The 17,225-nt window shown below is 38.6% G+C and overlaps 1 protein-coding gene across 1 annotated transcript in view; it reads right to left on the reverse strand.

The window, feature by feature from the left end:
- The window catches only part of atp2a3 (ATPase sarcoplasmic/endoplasmic reticulum Ca2+ transporting 3), a 61,796-nt gene extending 47,270 nt beyond the window's left edge, over nt 1–14,526 (reverse strand). The window contains exon 1 of the mRNA XM_065250160.2: nt 13,978–14,526. Within this exon, the coding sequence (XP_065106232.1) occupies nt 13,978–14,095 (118 nt within the window). The 5' untranslated portion in view covers nt 14,096–14,526. The remainder of the gene's footprint in view (nt 1–13,977) is intronic.
- Between the last annotated feature and the right edge of the window lie 2,699 nt (nt 14,527–17,225).

A 17,225-nucleotide genomic window follows, 5' to 3' on the forward strand; every position in this document is an offset into this window, starting at 1 on the left:
ATTTTCAAATATTCAAAGGACCAGAGTCAATTATTCCTCTTATACCATGGTTACCACAAATTGCTCTGGTGCCTATTTTTAAGACATTTGACAGGTTAGGTGGGCAGTTTACAGAAAAATAATCAAAACCTGTCGAACACTTCTCAGCCAATCAGAATAAAGCATTCAACAGACCCGTGGTATAAAGTAAAGTAATGATGTTTGGGTGTCACATAATAAAATGTTTGGAAGTCACCTAATAAAATCCTGTGCAGTCCTGCTAAATGTATACCACGCCCTCGCACATCCAAAAAATATCATCTGTGGTGAAAAATGTACAGACGGACCACCAACTGCGATGGAGTTTGTTTGGTAAATGGGCTTCCTCCCTAAAGAGAGACATTTCATGATGAAACAACATTTCTGGCATTGTGCACAAGTCATAGGACACAGATGAGCTCTGTGTCCTACACACTGCTGTTTAGTCATTTCTCGAAGGTTTTCGAGTCAAAGCGCGTGGGAGCCGAAGAGCATGTGGAGAGTGGGAGGGGGCGGAGCTTCACAGACCTCTCTCTAACACACTCGCAGGAATCATAATTACTCAGATGCCCTCTTTATTGAGGCTGTGAAATCTTGAGGAATCACAGCCTTTTAGCGTATGTACCAATCTGTGTGGAAAACTGAGGCCTCATTAATACTCTCAGCAATACTCTTTACTTTTTTTATTATAGTATACACAGCATCTGACAAAAGGAGCTTTAATTATGTAATCACAACTTTGGATACAGCATGCCAGATTTCGAAATTGAAAAAAGCATGCTGTGTTTATGGAAGACTGTTCATGAATGGACCAAAGATAAGCCATAATGGAAAATCCTTGGAGTTGACCCAAAAGATAGCAAGTGAAAATACAGGGTGTTCCTGAATTCCTGAACTTGCGTGTACTCGGGTCAGGTTAGAGTTCTCCTTTCTATTCTGCTCTGAAAGGAAGCCTACATCAGTATCAAATCAAAGTAATTCCTCAATTGCTATGGCCTTTGTCTATGACTTGTAATGATGGAAGGAAAGAGGGCTTCCCCATCCATGATGCAAAAACGTGACTCCCTCTTTTTCTATTAATGTAACTGTTGGCTCATAAAGATGTGAAACATTAAACCAAGTAAGGTTGGTAATGGGTCAAGCAAACCATGACGTCATCAGGGTTAAAAATTTCCTGAACATAAACACCCTCACAGACAACCTCTGGGCAGTAGATGGGAATACGCTCGAGGCACGTGCAGTGGAAACCAGGATGAAATCGGCTCGTGGCGAAAGACCTGCAGCAGTGGAATTACATAGCGGGAAAGTGTCAACATTCCCATTTTCCTTTTGAAAAGACACTAAAGCAGGTCTTAACACACACTTGGCCCTTTAATGAGTGAATTTCCAGCAACAATTGGAAAAGAACAGCGAAGGTAAAAACACAGAGTATCGCAACTGTGTGTTTACTTATTAATGTTCAGTCTTATTTGGCTCCTGAAAGATTTTCATTATTGAACAAGCATGAATGGAGGGAATAAGACAGCTCAGATATATGAGTGAATGAGAGGCAGACAGGCATAAAAGAGGGTGTGCTGCTTTGAAGAACAGAGGAGATTCTTCTCTTCATCTTTCCTAAGGCTATGTGCCTGTATTAGAGAGCCTGAGATGTTGAAGTCGAGTGCTGCATGGGATACACTTCAAATGCTTTGATTACGGAGTCACTCTTTTGTGGCAGTGTGCAAAATTATGACCAGAATTATCTAGTTTTATATTGTAAACATTTTTATTGGCAGAATAATGATTTTGAGAAAGATTCCAACATTACAAAACAATATTATAGACTGAACAACACTGTACAGACACCTTCTATAGCCAGTGTCATCAGACGTACGCGCATAGTCATGATTACGTGTCTCTGGACTGAAGTTAACTTTTCGTTTGTGTTTGTTTATTGGTCTGGCTAGTGAGTAAATTAACCTCTGGAACAAATACCTTGTAGGGTTGTGCCGATGGACGATATCATCGTCCATCGTGATGGTTGACTGACATCACGATGGAGAGACACCATCATGATGCCACGCCCCCATCCCATTTCGCTGTGAGTCGACATACACTAACTCTCTTCTATAGACTGTAGTTAACCTAAAATCTTTGCGGGAATTGCTCTATAAATTAAATTGTAAATATAAGTAATGCATATATGCTATTTTAAATACTGTAGTCTATGCCTGAGACGTGACGTGTGTTAGTCTGTGAAAATATCCTGTCAGGCTTTTGATCTTGACATTTCTAGAATCTTGTCTTTTTAAATGTTGTACATTTAACTTAAATAATAAATTTTGTACAAGAAAACAGCCCATATTAATCATTTATTAGTAGCCTTTTGTAGTGTCTCAGGAGATCGTGGTCATTGTTACATGCTATGTGGCTACACTGCACTGAAGCGGCAGTTTAAGATATAAACCCAGAATTCAGCGAACGTCAAGAACAAGAAAACGAGAATAAAACTCAGACCGAAACGCGGGATTTACATGCACACACCATGTTTAAATTTCGATGTTTCTGGCCAGAAATACCAACTTGTTTATATTGTCTGGTTTAAAAAAACTGTGGATTGAAGGGCTGGCTGCTCCCCGCTGTGCCGAAGACCCGCTCTGACAGAGTACTGGTGGCACATATGCACAGATATTTACGTGCAGCCTATTGGAAAGCGCGGAGGAGTCGTTGGGTTAGTAAATAACAAAATCATATCTTTTAAGTAAAAAATATGTAAAAATATATATTAAAATAAAAAGTGCACATCTCTTCTTAAGTGGAAGTAATAAAGTAAAATAAGGAATAATAATTATATAGCCTAATAATGAAAAATTAAAATACCCCCCACCCAACGATATCATCGTCAATCGCGATGGTTTAACGGAACCATCGTCAACTGCCAATTTAGGGGACATCGCCCAACCCTAATACCTTGTCAAAAAAAATTTCAGTATCTGTAGTTAATATTGTATATATTAATAATTTTACACAGAAGTGTTAGCTCAGTGTATTAGCATGACATGCTATAGCTATGATTCAAACTAAGGTAATTTATTATAGACAGTTTAATTGAACACACAGTTGCCACGATTACACGCCTGACCCGAAGTTAAATTTCGGCCTATGCTTGTTTATCTGCTGTGCGGATTTGGCAGCTGGGCAAGAATTTAAGGATCTGTAGCTCACTTTGTATACATTTATTTTACAAGGTAAAGTTAGCTCATCATAATGGTTGATACGCTTTAGCTTTGATTTTGAACTATGCAATTTACTGATTATTTATTTATTATATGCTTGTTTTTAAAAATAATCTACTCTAGAGGGACTCTATTGTTATCGATTTTTTGCAAAGTCTACCAGAAGCTAAGTTTGGGGCACAAAAGCTGTTTGTTTTTGTTGTTGCCGCTGAAACCGTCTATATAAAAAAATTATATCAAACAAGCCCAAACCTCAGTAATCTCCATGAAAAACAGATTATCTGATTCAGAAGCTGCATTGGCATGAAACAGCTTATCGGCTCCTACAAATTCAAGAGTTCTTCACTCAGCCCAAGGCAATTTTTACAGTTTTGACAGATCGAAACTTGTGTGCAAGGTCCTTCTCCAATTAGAATTCTGAACCCAATGTGACAGTGGGTTCAGATTTAACTTAACGATATTATGTAAGATAGTACGAAATCATCTGTTATGGATGGCAAGTAATGGGCCTCAGTTTCCACTTCTCTCCAGATGTGCCAGGGCACTCACTATTCTAGTAGTGGGTTTCTGCTAATTGAGAACTACTTTGCCTTGACCAGTTTTATTTATGCCATCATAAGAGGAACTGAACTCAGATAACTGACAAAGGGGAATGTCTTGAGGCAATGATCCTCAGGCAATGATCAAGATGGCACTGGACTCTTAAAGACTGGACTCTGGAAAATTAAAGGGATGACTATCCCTATGAGTTGGGGATATCACTGGTGGAATTAGAGCACTAATTCTCTTTAACTATTGTCCCAATTGTAAATGCTGTCTGCACTTATTGCACTTAATGCCGTCTTGTTTAATCTCTCTAAAATGTTTCGTTCTTAGTTTAGTTCATATTAACAATTATTTTATTTTTCCAATTTATTTGAGATTATGTTTTGTGCATATTATAATTCAATTACGTACAGTATAGGTGTCCTTTGTGTCTTACATAGCACTGTGTCCAGTGTGACACCATTATGATCCCGGACAAACAACCTGGTTGAAATTAAAATAAAGCTATTCTCCCAGCTACTCTGACACAAGACCCAACCATTGACCTGGACACAAACACAGCCTTGGTAAATGGAGTCAGAAAAAGGGTTGGAGAGACAGAGAAAGGGATAGACAGAAGAAGGATGAAAGGGTTCCCCAGTCAGGGTGTGCCAAGGATTCCCTCAAAGTCATTTGGGCCGTGTCTGCTTGTCTGGTCCAGGCACATTCCAACATTGTGACTTTATTCTACCCTAACACATAAACTCATTCACTCTTTCACACACAAACACACACACACACACACACACACACACACACACACACAAACTCACTTTTGTTTCCCAGCTTTTAAATTAATCTTTCTCTACTTTCCAACCTGGTTTAGGACATGCTTTGTCTCTCTCTTTCACTCTCTCTACATCCACACAGCAAATGAAAACAAATGGCAGTCTGTTTACACACCAGTCAGTGGGAGAGGGGAAACCCTTCCTGGAAACAGTTGCCAGAAACACGCAGCCAGTAACGTCTGTACCCGGGTAGGTACAGAAGGAGGAAGTTTCTGACCAGCGCTGTAAAGGAGACGCACAGCAACAAACAGCAGGATATAGTCATGCCATGGTCCAGCTGAGCGTTATAGTTTTTTTCTGGCCTAATTATGCATGATTCGTCTGCATAACATAACCCAGGTTGCACGTAAGTATAATATTGGCCAATAACAAACACACAAGTGCACTGTATGTTTTACCTTCAACTGACTAAATAAAATGCAAATGGGTCAAATCAAGTCCTACAGTTTCCACAGAAACAGTACTTTAGGAAGTTTAATGTGAATACTAATCAATGTTGTCATTAATATGTGAACCTGCCAGTGAAAAACCAGGGAAAGTCATAACATTTTCTGAAATCATCCATATTATGTCGAACATTCTGTGAAAAATTGTAAGGGTATGTCAGAAATTGAAATCAAACTTTGATGCTCCTACTAATCTCAAAATTATCATTTCACAGACAGGGTCACATATGAGCACATATAAAAATCAACTGAATTTTCTCTCTGTGCAAAACCTGACCCTGTGTGAAGTTTCTAGGGCACTGCTACAGTACATTACCGTATGTGGTTACTAAAGAGCGCATTGACTAATTGTTATGTGGCTTATAGGGTTTTATGGGTAGTTGCTAGGGTGTCCTGGGTGGTTGTTACATTGTTGCTTACTATCCCTAGTCAAAAGATAGAAATTCTCTATGGGTGTTTTCAGACCTGTAGATCGATTGCTTTGTTACGAAACTGGGGGTTAAATTGCTACAATGTTGCAGTATCATCTTGGTTGGGTTCGCATCGTATCCTATGCCATCGCGGCTACAACGTAGGACGTACGCCCAACTATAATGATCCCTTTAGGGTCCATATAGCAGATATATTTAGACATACAGTAAAATCTGAGAACTTCTTTTGTAATGTAATACACAAAAAAATGTTATACATCAGGTCATGAAACAGCAACAGAGGGAAAACTGAATGACTATTATGAAATTCAAATTAAAGATTCATACCATCTTGTTCTGTTGGTCTCAATTATGAAAACAAGTTTTAAGAGTAGTTGCTATGACCACTACAATGACACGACTGAAAACAGCATCTCATTGGGAAGAAAGAGCATCAACGACACGTTAACACAAAAACATATTACGCAACAAAAATCCTACTCCTGATTTACACTGGAACTAATCACAACTGTAGTTCAAAAGTAGAGTGCCAATAACAATATATCTCACGAGATATGAGTCAGCCACATTTAATGTTAAAGGCAGTAAACAATTCCTTGTTTTAAGTCTCATGCACACAGCAGCCATTAAAACAGCAGTAACAAGCCTCCTTTAACTTCTCAAAATAACTTGAAATACTATTGTAGTTGTGCAAGTGTTATTGACTTCTGCTTCTGATAGCCATCATGGAAACTAAAGTGCAAAGACAGTTTGAAAGGAAATTTACTGTAGATTATTTACAGGAAATTATTGTAAATATACAATCTCATGTGTATCATCATCTCTGACATACAGGAACAAATGTAAAGAACAAAAGAAACGCATGTGAGAAAAAAAAACAATACCAAATAGTAAGCAAAAAGGGCATCATGTAAACTTTTTAAGGTGCCCTGAAAATACTATATCAACTTGGAATAAAAATATATGACTTCGGGTTTCTTTATCTCTACAATTCAATGTATTTGTGAACATCCCTTGATTCAAATGTCATTATTAGTAAGCCCATTATCCTTTATTGTTCCTGCCTTTGAGGTGGTGTTTACACATTAGAGCATTCACGTTATAAAATTTTTTAAACAGGCATTTTTAATTGTAAACGATCTTCGTCTATACTGGCATTTATAAAAATATCTTCGACCACACTATACACGACCATAAACGCATGAAACATAATGATTCACACACACTGGGCATGTGCATAAAGGTTTAAAATAACTTATTACTTTAATAATAGCTTACCTTTAGCACATGTATTGTGCGATATTTGCAAAAAATTGTATCTGGATAACGATAACGGACTAAAATACATACCATTGCGCACTCCGCAACCAAATGTGCTGCGGCATCATGCTATGAATGACCATGCAAATTTATTTATTTATGGGCACTGAAAGCTGGTTTTCGAATACTTGATAACATGATTTTGCACATCGTTTAAACAACAACAACGATATAATTGCAATTTGCAAACGACAATCCTGCATGTTTTAGCATTTGTTTTCAAGGCTGCGGTAGCATATTGCAGTGGTTTGTATTTGTTACGAATCAATGAGATGCACAGTGTTCCTTTTAATGTAGTCTGGATTAAAGGGTGTAGCAAAAGTAATGCGTTTTAAAACATAAACGCATTAATGTAAACAGGGCCTATATTTATAGTTCCTAGAAATTTAATAAATGACACTGATACAGTATAATAATCTTAGTAAACATATCAAAAGCCATTAAGGCCCACCCTAATAATGTGCCCCTTTACATGTAATATTTCAAGTAATTTTTGCAACTACTAATTTTGACAAGTTGGTTTATAAACGTAAAGCATGTTTTTTGGCTGTATGTTGTGTTGCATGACACCATTGCTTGATTGCTTCTCTCTAAAGGGGGAAGCTCGTGTCCCACAAAGAGTTTCCACTGACACTGTACGGCTTCATACATCACTTAGTAAAAAAAGACTTTAGAATACGATTGAGATAAGTCACAGGGAGGGAAATTATAGCAAAAAAGTAACTCCATAAAAGGTACAATAGTATAGGGGCAAAAGCCCATGATAACAAATATCTTCAATCTGCAAACACACACACACACACACAACATAAATCTACGTCACTCCTGGGGAACAAAGATTATTCACTTTAAGTTTAATATAGCTTTAACTTTAAGTCTGATCACATCAGTGCAACAAAACACATTCAGCCTGATCTAAAAAAGACAAAACCATGTGACAGAAGACAGAGTTAGACTGAGTTAACCAAACGGTTAGCCACAAGGAGGTGATGCAGGCAGCTGAAGTGGGAGGTGAGAATGAGGGCTGAGTGACAAGTTAGTTGATCACACATACACAAAAATGCTACTGTATATGATGTGCTAATGATAACACTGTAGACTCATCACTTGAACAATCGTGCATGAAAAAGCATAGTATCATAATATATAGTGTTTCCGCTAGATTTTTGTGGAACTTTGGCACTGAATGAAGTCACACGGTTATTAACATATTTGTGACGTTATCACGTATATGATCCCTGCACCGGAAAAGCGAAACCTCTCGTCCTCACCTCACAGGGTAGTACTGGCGACATTTTCACATTGAATAAAAGCTAAGGTGTTTTGAAAAAGATGCTAGGGTTGTTGTTAAGTGCCTCGCTAAAATCTAGTGAAAGAGTTGCCAACCCTGGTGGCACAAATTAAAAATGAATAGGGAAACACTGCATTACTTAGAAGCTGTGGTTTCTCGCCATGGTTAAAAGTGTGTGTAAAATCTGCCACCAGCAGCGCAAAAATAGTTAAGCACCACTAGCTTAGCCGTGGCAGGGGGAGGATTTCTGGTGTGGCAGCATGCCACAGCAAAATGAATATATAGTGGAAATACTGTATAAAGAAAATATATGTTGCGTGGCCACTGTGTAGAGCACACAGTAATTTGATGATGCAGTTATGCAATATGACGCTTCATAAACACCTCACCATTTCACAGCTGCAGATTTCAATGCAAATTGTTATGCATTTTCTTGTAAAAATAAGCAGTATCTATGTGGTCTAGTTTAAACAGCTGCAGCATTAAAGATTCCTTAAGATGTAAGCATTGAAGAAGCAGTGGTAAATGCACCACTTGTAGAGCTGACAAGAGGCGCTTTCTGCGGTTTGCACTAGCTGATGATATTTTATTGTGGTTATACTAATACATTTGGCCTACAGAAAGTGGCCTTAAGAGGATGTTGAAATAATTCCTCAATGAAATGTAAACTTAACGGTTGACATACAAGTTCCTTCTCAGCCTATGCACATAATGTGATAGGAAGATTTTTTCAAACATGCTAAAAGTGACATACGGTTATGTAAGACCTACAGAATTTGGAAACTCTTTGCTTGTTTTCATGCACATCCTGATTAGGGAACTGAGAAAGAGTCGTCCCTGCAGGTTTAAACTGCTCATAGCTGATGCAGCCATTGAAAAGACTGTGGCATATTAAAGAATGACAACCAGCTAAGTCATTTAAACTAACACGCTTGAAATAACATTTTGAAATAAGCTGACAGCCTAGCTCTCGGTGGGCTTGGAGAGCTGTTGCATGAGCAATGTGACATTTTCGTTTTTTGTCTTTTGTAATTTGGGACTTGATGAGAAAAAACGAAAGCATACAAGCATAAGTCTGCATATAATACGTTTTGCACATATTATTTGACATTCTCAGAAAGTGTCCACTCTGTTTATCTCAAGAAAGAGATTGAGAGCATCAGTGAAAATAAGTGAGAGAAAGAAGAGTGGGTGTGTGTGGGAGAAAGTGAGAAAGATAAAGATGAAAGACCAGTCAAATTGAGAGTTATTAGATGTATATCAGTGACACAGAAAGAAATATAGGTTCCCTGTGACAGGCCTTAAGTCAGCGAGTGTGTCCGGTAAGCACATGGCAGCCAACGTGTCTACTACGTACAGTAGCAGTCATCTTCCCCTCTGTTATGTTAACTGGCAGTTAGGTTTATCAAACGCGCATGTGCACAGTTACACACTAGAGCGCTCTTCAGCAAGGCGCGCAAAACTCTGCACCACAAAGATCGAAAAACCAAACATCCTCTACAGAGTCCTTAGATCACAGCTGTAAGTGAGAAAGCTGCAACACCCGCACGCACACGCGCACACACACACAAACAGATCTGTACAAGTTACACAATCTGCAGGTCAATATGGCAATCCTGCTCCAGCAGAGGACGAAAAGATGTGTTGATCCATTAAGATGAATTTTGAAGACTTATCTTATTACAGAAATTGCATGGCCACTGACTTTTCATCCAAGCAAATGTGGACCCTATATACCTTTCTCAAGGACATACTAGCTAACCAAACAGAGGGCAGACAGATAACAGCAACAACCCACCACAATTACAGTAGACTGTAACCATTGGCTATCTGAAAAATGAACAATGTGATGCTAATGACCTCACTGTAGAAAAGAGCAGTACAGCATCATCTTCTTCTGACTGTTTGTGCTTAATGTTTACCATGCTGAATTTTCTCCATTTATGAGTACTAATGTCCTCCTTTTAAGATATTGCCTATAGCAGCGGACTGGTGACCATTTCACAAAGATAACTGAATGCGGACTATGCAATGACATAGGTTTCTTAACCTACAAATCTCACTGAATAGTACGGCCCGGTACCAGTACGGCTCACTTGAAACCTCAACCGAGGTGGTACTAGGTACTGTACACGGTGGAAAACACCACAAAGTGAGCTTTACTGAACCGAATGAAATCCAGTGAAAACCACCATATAGCAGACTAGGGCAGCAAGTATCAGAATATCAACAATGTGCGTATCGCAACACATATATCGCAATGGTTTGCAATTACTGAATGATTTTAATACTTCATTATGCATGGTTTTAGGTAGAAGCAGATAGCAGAGAGACTGGTGAGACAAAAAAAATCGAAAGTTTATTTTCCTGTAAAGAATGTGAAACATGTATGTTGTTGTTATATAATTTTCTTGGAGAGTAATTTGCCTTGTTATTAGTATAGGCCTTAAGCCTGGACAGGTTTTTTTTTGTTTGAACAGCCTTGCAAAGCATAGTTTATTTGACTTGTACGTGTACATTGAGGTCAGATGCATGCGCATTGTGACAAATTGCAATCACCTCCTGGCCTACATAGTCCCTGTCCCAAATGGCGCACTTCATGTGGACTTTCGGTCTCATGGTCTTAAATTGCGCATGCTCACTTAGTCTACTAGTCTGTAGAGTGTCCCATCTCATTTTTACACTCTGAAGTGTGCTCATCAGCGCCCCCTTTGCACCGTTGATGCGGTCTTCGGCAATGCCTGCACTGCTGCAGGCTTCACACACTTTACAAATCCAGAATCCTTGCAAAAGAGCAATCAGACGACGGATGGGATGAGTTCACACTAATGGGCAACTTCTCTTCCTATTTCCTGTGTGACCCTCGAGTCTTTCCCAAAATACGACTCCAGTGTGCTCTCATGTATTCGCGTCAAGGGTCCCTACGGTCTGCACTACATGATGTTATCAAAGTGTGGACTCTGAGGAAGTCCACATGTCTGGCGTGTGCCATTTGAGACAGGGCCATACTCCACTACACACATGCGGCCTATGTGTGTAAAGTTTAAGTGGTAACAAAAATCCAGCAGTGTGGGTACAGTGTGCCATACATGACGAAATTTGCATCACGTGCACTGTACGCAAGAGCTCAAGCCCTCAGGGTACTAATTTATATTTCAAAGATTGCAATATCTTAATTATGGTTGCTATTATCTTTAAAAAAAATTATAAATGGATTTCTCATAGATGAGAAAAAAGGATGAGACTAATACTAAATGTTGAATTTTTGATCGAAAAATCATCTTTGAAAAATAAAACGTGGGAGCTAATATACAATAATGATTAATGGCTTAATGGTAAACAAAACCTCCCGTCCGCCTGCATTAACAATGTCCCTGCATGTCAAAGAATAATCTCTAAAGGGTTTGAAGCATTTTACACCCACACAAAACAAATAAACAGGCATAGGACAAAAACAGTATCACACACACAAAATGCACATAAACAAGGCAGTGCGACAAATTGAGAAAAAATGCCTCAGAGAGCACATGCAAATTAGTTATTATTTGAAAAAGCAACTGTGAAAATGCATCACGCACCACCTATCAACGTTATTTCAACTAAAGATAGCACAACTAAGCCCAAAAAACATTTTTAGAAGTTAATAGTAGACGTACACTAACAAATGCACTAGGTTAATGTGTTGTAATGTTCCACACCAAGGAGTGTAATAATATGGTCATAAAGAAAAGGGTATTCCCTGCGGCATTCAGCTGCATGTCAACCAGGAAGTTGACACATCAAAACGAGAGAGCCACCATCTACAACAAGATGTTACATTTTCCATTAAGTAACTGTTGGCCTCAGAGTACATGAAACAATGTGCAACAAAGAGTTCCTATGAGATCTGTACAAAATCACTTTACAAAACAGATCCAAACACAAACCACAACACAAATATCCACTCGACTATACATTTTATAATTTATAACAATACAGAGTATTTTGTGTAATTCATTTTTAATGTTTCTGTATTCGATCAGAAGATAACGGTAGATACATCTACATACAGAATTGTCTGCTGTCCTCAGAAGGAACCTTCTGTAAACTACAAATAATTAGGTAATATTAGGGTTAATGAGATCGGTCCTGCACAGCAAAAAAGTCAAGTTAAAGTTGAGTTTTGCTGAGTATGTATTTAATGAGTTAATGAGTGTGTCGCTTTTATGGACACACCTGGAAAGTCACAAGATAGTTGTGCTTATGCTGCAGGAGAATCTACATTGAGGTCAATGCAAAGGGGACTTTATATTATCGAAGACACAAAGCTGTACACATTCAGTCCGTGGGACAGGGCAGTCATATTTGCATCCTGAGCAAATGTCTGCAAACTTGTTCAATCTGTAATAAATTGTACTTCTGATATATACTTAACTAACTTCATGTTAATGGTGCTGGTAGAAGTAAACAAAAGACTCCAAATATAAATTCAATGGGTATATTCAGTAATACAAATGTAAATTATTGTATAAAAACAAGGAATCGCAGAACAAAAATGGCAAGCTAAACTGGAAAGGGAAAACTCAAATATCTTGACATGCTCTCACTTTTCAGCCTCTGAAATCTAGCGTACTGCAGATATGATGAGACATGAGAGAAACTTTACTAGAAAAAGAGGTCCAAATCCATTATATAGAGAGACATACATTGTATTCACATTACTTTTCTGCAGCTATACCAGCCCATGTCACTGTAGCACTATTTAGTGTGTAATTAAAAAAACATCTAACTAAACGCATGGTGTCACTTTATAAGAAAAAAATTCAAAAATAATATTGTAATTTAAGTAGACACACATATTACAGGACGCTCCTGCTATTATTTTAATAAGCTACTCAAAATCTTCTGCACTCCTAAACCCAAGTCTCCTGTACTGTCCAGTCTTCTGTAACATCGATGTAGGGGGGAAATCAAGCTGTTTTGCACATTCTCTGAAACAAATTGTAGTAGGGCAATGTAACCTGAAGCGCACTGTTTCTCTATGCACATTTTGTCTCAGTGAGGAAGTAGAAAACTGGTTTCTCAAGTTCTATAACACTACTCAACAGTGCATTATCCAGCTCTTTATCTCTTTAAACAATGTTTCCATTTAAAAGGCATGTACATGTAAAATGTATTGACCACTGTACGCCTTTAAGCCAAAAGGTTCAACAGCTGATTGAGCGTGGGAGAAATTCTGCAGTATACAGACATATGCATCTCTGTCCGGCATAATATTATATCACCACTGGATAGTTTTCCACTCTGAGGCAGCCAGGGACCTTGCAGAGGGCAAATTTCTTTTAATTTGACTAAATTCAAACTAAGGGTCATAAAAGAGGATGAATGGAAAATGCTGTTCTCAACAGCCATTATGCCCCACCATGTCATAAAAAGGAGCAGAGCTTAACGACCACTGCAGTTTATCTGATAGATGATTTCATTACTATTTTGACAGTCACTTACTTCGTAAAAGAAACTCATCACAAACACACACAGTCACCAAGACTAGAAATAAGACAATATCTAATTCTGGCGGTCACCATTACTGATATAATATATCTAAGCTTTAATATATAAGCAAGGTTGTCCTCGCTTAGTAAAGTTATGATGTGAGTGCTGTTCGAGCAATGCATCTCACCAGCAATGTATTTCACTGTTCATAGACATCTTAATCTTACTCTCTTGACTTGTTTCGTATGACATGTAAGAGATTACAGCGACCACAACGCACAACTTTAAAGGAAATGCGTCAAGTTCTGCGTTTGATCAACTTCACCGGCACGAGCACTGCATTTCGCTCACCTAACAAATCTACTTGCAAAGACCGGTGGCAAGCACACGCGCGTTTGTGAGTTTACTCACCGTTGGGTCCATATTTGTCCCAATTGATTTTCACTTGTTCCAGAGTGAGTCCCGTGTTTTCGTTTACATTGAAGTTCGCTAAAACTTCAGATGCGGATTTAGTGTGGGCGTTTTCCATCTTGAGGAACTGTTTACTACGAGCACTCGCACGGCATGTATTTATCAGCAATGACGGACGGGCTGTGAGAAGTGAACCAACTTCCACCGAGGTGCTTTCAGACCGCCAAGCGGAGGTGGTAGTCTGCGCAGACGTCCACCTGCCCCCTCTGCAAGCCGCCGGTTTGAGCCCGTGTACCTCCGCGAGTCCTGGCTGTGAGGCTGTTCTCTGAGAGCTTAAACGATGTGAATGCGCCCGTCTGCGCGCGCGCTCCGCGTCCTCTGAAGGTGCGCGAGGTTCCCGCCTCTTTTTCCGTGAGCTCTCGTGTTCGAGCGCCGTTCGCAAGCTCTTATTGGCTAGCGTTACCTGAAGGAAGAAAAAGGAGGCTCGCGCTTAACATATATATATACAAAGAAACACTGTCGTGATCCAGAACTGCGACGAATGTATTTCCACGGCAGGTGAATGAAATGGCAAGCCGCGTGCTGTGGATGAAGGAAGCTCAGGAGGTGAGAGCGAGTTCCCCAGAGCGCGTCATTCTCGAGCTCGTCAGTTTAACGGTTACACTTGTATCAAGTACTACTTGTATCTGGAAGACATTAACCATTAACTTGCCATTGTATCTGAAGATATAGACATGAATTAGACCTTAAACTGTTAGTGTACTACTTAAACATCTGTTAAATCTACTAAAATGCATGAGTGAATACTGACTTGGACAAATACCAGATAACACTTTTTTAAAGAAGATACTAGATTTTTTCCCTACATTAAAATCTTAATACACTAACAATAATTAACTCTTAAAACATTTGATGGCTGCCCTGGAAAGAAAACAGCATTGCTGCAACGCACTGCATAGAGGGTTGAGATAGATTTAGAACAAGGTGCTCCAGTTCTTTCCTGGCTCATAGTTTCTCTTCAGCCCCTTCACTAAGCCTATATATAGAAAATATACACTGTTTAAACTCACGTTAATACGAGAATACATCATCATTCCCTGCAGAACTTATAGGTCTATTATGAAAAATGAGTTAATGAGTCAAAGCTGGCATCACAAAGCAAAAGGCAACCCCATTTGACTTGTCCTTTAAGTTCTCAGGTGAAGTGTCATTCTACAGTTCAGCCCCTACTGACATTTACATGCATGCATTTGGCAGATACTTTTTAACCAATGCAACATTTCAGTGCATTCAAGTTACAGTACATTTTTATATGTGTGTTCTTTGGGTATCAAACACATTGTGCTACAGGCGATGAACAGCAAAAATATTTAAAGCTAAATGATTTAAAGTCCAACAGTGTAACATTATCTAATACAGGTGCTAATCACATAATTAAACATCATCACGAATTGATTCATTTCACTTATTCCATTCAAAAAGTGAAACTTGTATATTATATTTATTCATTACACACATACTGAAATATTTCAAATTTTTATTTCTTTTAATTTGGATAACTATAACAGACAACTAAGGAAAATCCCAAATTCAGTATCTCAGAAAATTAGAATATTTATTAGAATTAGAATATAAGGTGCCACACTCTAATCAGCCAATTAACTCAAAACATCTGCAAAGGCCTTTAAATGGTCTCTCAGTCTAGTTCTGTAGGCTACACAATTATGAGCAAGACTCCTGACTTGACAGTTGTCCAAAAGATAACCATTGACACCTTGCACAAGGACGGCAAGACACAAAAGGTAATTGCAAAAGAAGCTGGCTGTTCACAAAGCTCTGTGTCCAAGCACATTAATAGAGAGGCAAAGGGAAGGAAAAGATGTGGTAGCAAAAAGTGTACAAGCAAAATGGAAAACCGCACTCTGGAGAGAAATATTAAACAAAACCCATTCAAAAATGTGGGGGAGATTCACAAAGATTGGACTGCAACTGTAGTCAGTGCTTCAAGAACCACTATGCACAGACGTAAGCAAGACATGGGTTTCAGCTGTTGCATTCCTTATGTCAAGCCACTCTTGAACAACAAACAGCGTCAGAAGCGCATCAACTTTAAAAAGGACTGGAATGCTGCTGAGTGGTCCAAAGTTATGTTCTCTGATGAAAATACATTTTGCATTTCCTTTGGAAATCAGGGTCCCAGAGTCTGGAGGGACACACAATCCATGTTGCTTGAGGTCCAGTGTAAAGTTTCCACAGTTAGTGATGGTTTGGGGTGCCATGTCATCTGCTGGTGTTGGTCCACTGTGTTTTCTGAGGTCCAAGGTCAATGCTGCCGTATACCAGGAAGTTTTAGAGCACTGCTGATCAACTTTATGGAGATGCAGATTTCATTTTCCAACAGGACTTGGTACCTGCACACAGTGCCAAAGCTATCAGTACCTGGTTTAAGGACTTTCCTTAATTGGCCAGCAAACTCCCCTGTCCAGAAAATCTATGGGGTATTGTGAAAAGGAAGATGCGACATGCCATACCCAACCATGCAGAAGAGCTCATATTTTCATGTTCCTACTTTTAAGTTGGCCAGGATTTCTAAAAATCCTTTCTTTGTATTGGTCTTAAGTAATATTCTAATTTTCTGAGATACTGAATTTGGGATGTTCCTTAGTTGTCAGTTATAATCATCAAAAGTAAAAGAAATAAACATTTAAAATATATCAGTCTGTGTGAAATGAATGAATATGATATACAAGTTAGACTTTTTGAATGGAATTAGTGAAATAAATCAACTTTTTGATGATATTCTAATTATATGACCAGCACCTGTATATATATAAATATTCCACAAAGGCATCATTCTTACAGTTATGATTCTGCAGAGTACTGCTGTGTTTTAACAATGCCCTGTTAAAGAATACTGTGGATATCCTACTTTAAATCCCTGACCGCTAAACACAATGTGCTCACTACTAAATTTATCACAAAATGGCCCAGGTCTTTTCATCTATCCAGGTCATAATAATCAGCTACCACTCAAGTACAGGAGCTACGTTTAGACACTTTTTCCACTAATGCTGGACCAGCTTCAACCTTTATGTCATGTCATGTAGTCAGATAATGCACTCTAAAAATGCTGGGTTGTTTCAAGCCATTGTTGGGTGAAATATAGACAAACCCAATTGTTGGTCTGAAATAACCTAGAAAATGTTCTTATTTAAGTTAAAACAACCCTGCATTTTGGGTTGAATCAA

The sequence above is a fragment of the Paramisgurnus dabryanus genome, chromosome 5 (assembly GCF_030506205.2).
Source record: "Paramisgurnus dabryanus chromosome 5, PD_genome_1.1, whole genome shotgun sequence".
NCBI lineage: Eukaryota > Metazoa > Chordata > Actinopteri > Cypriniformes > Cobitidae > Paramisgurnus > Paramisgurnus dabryanus.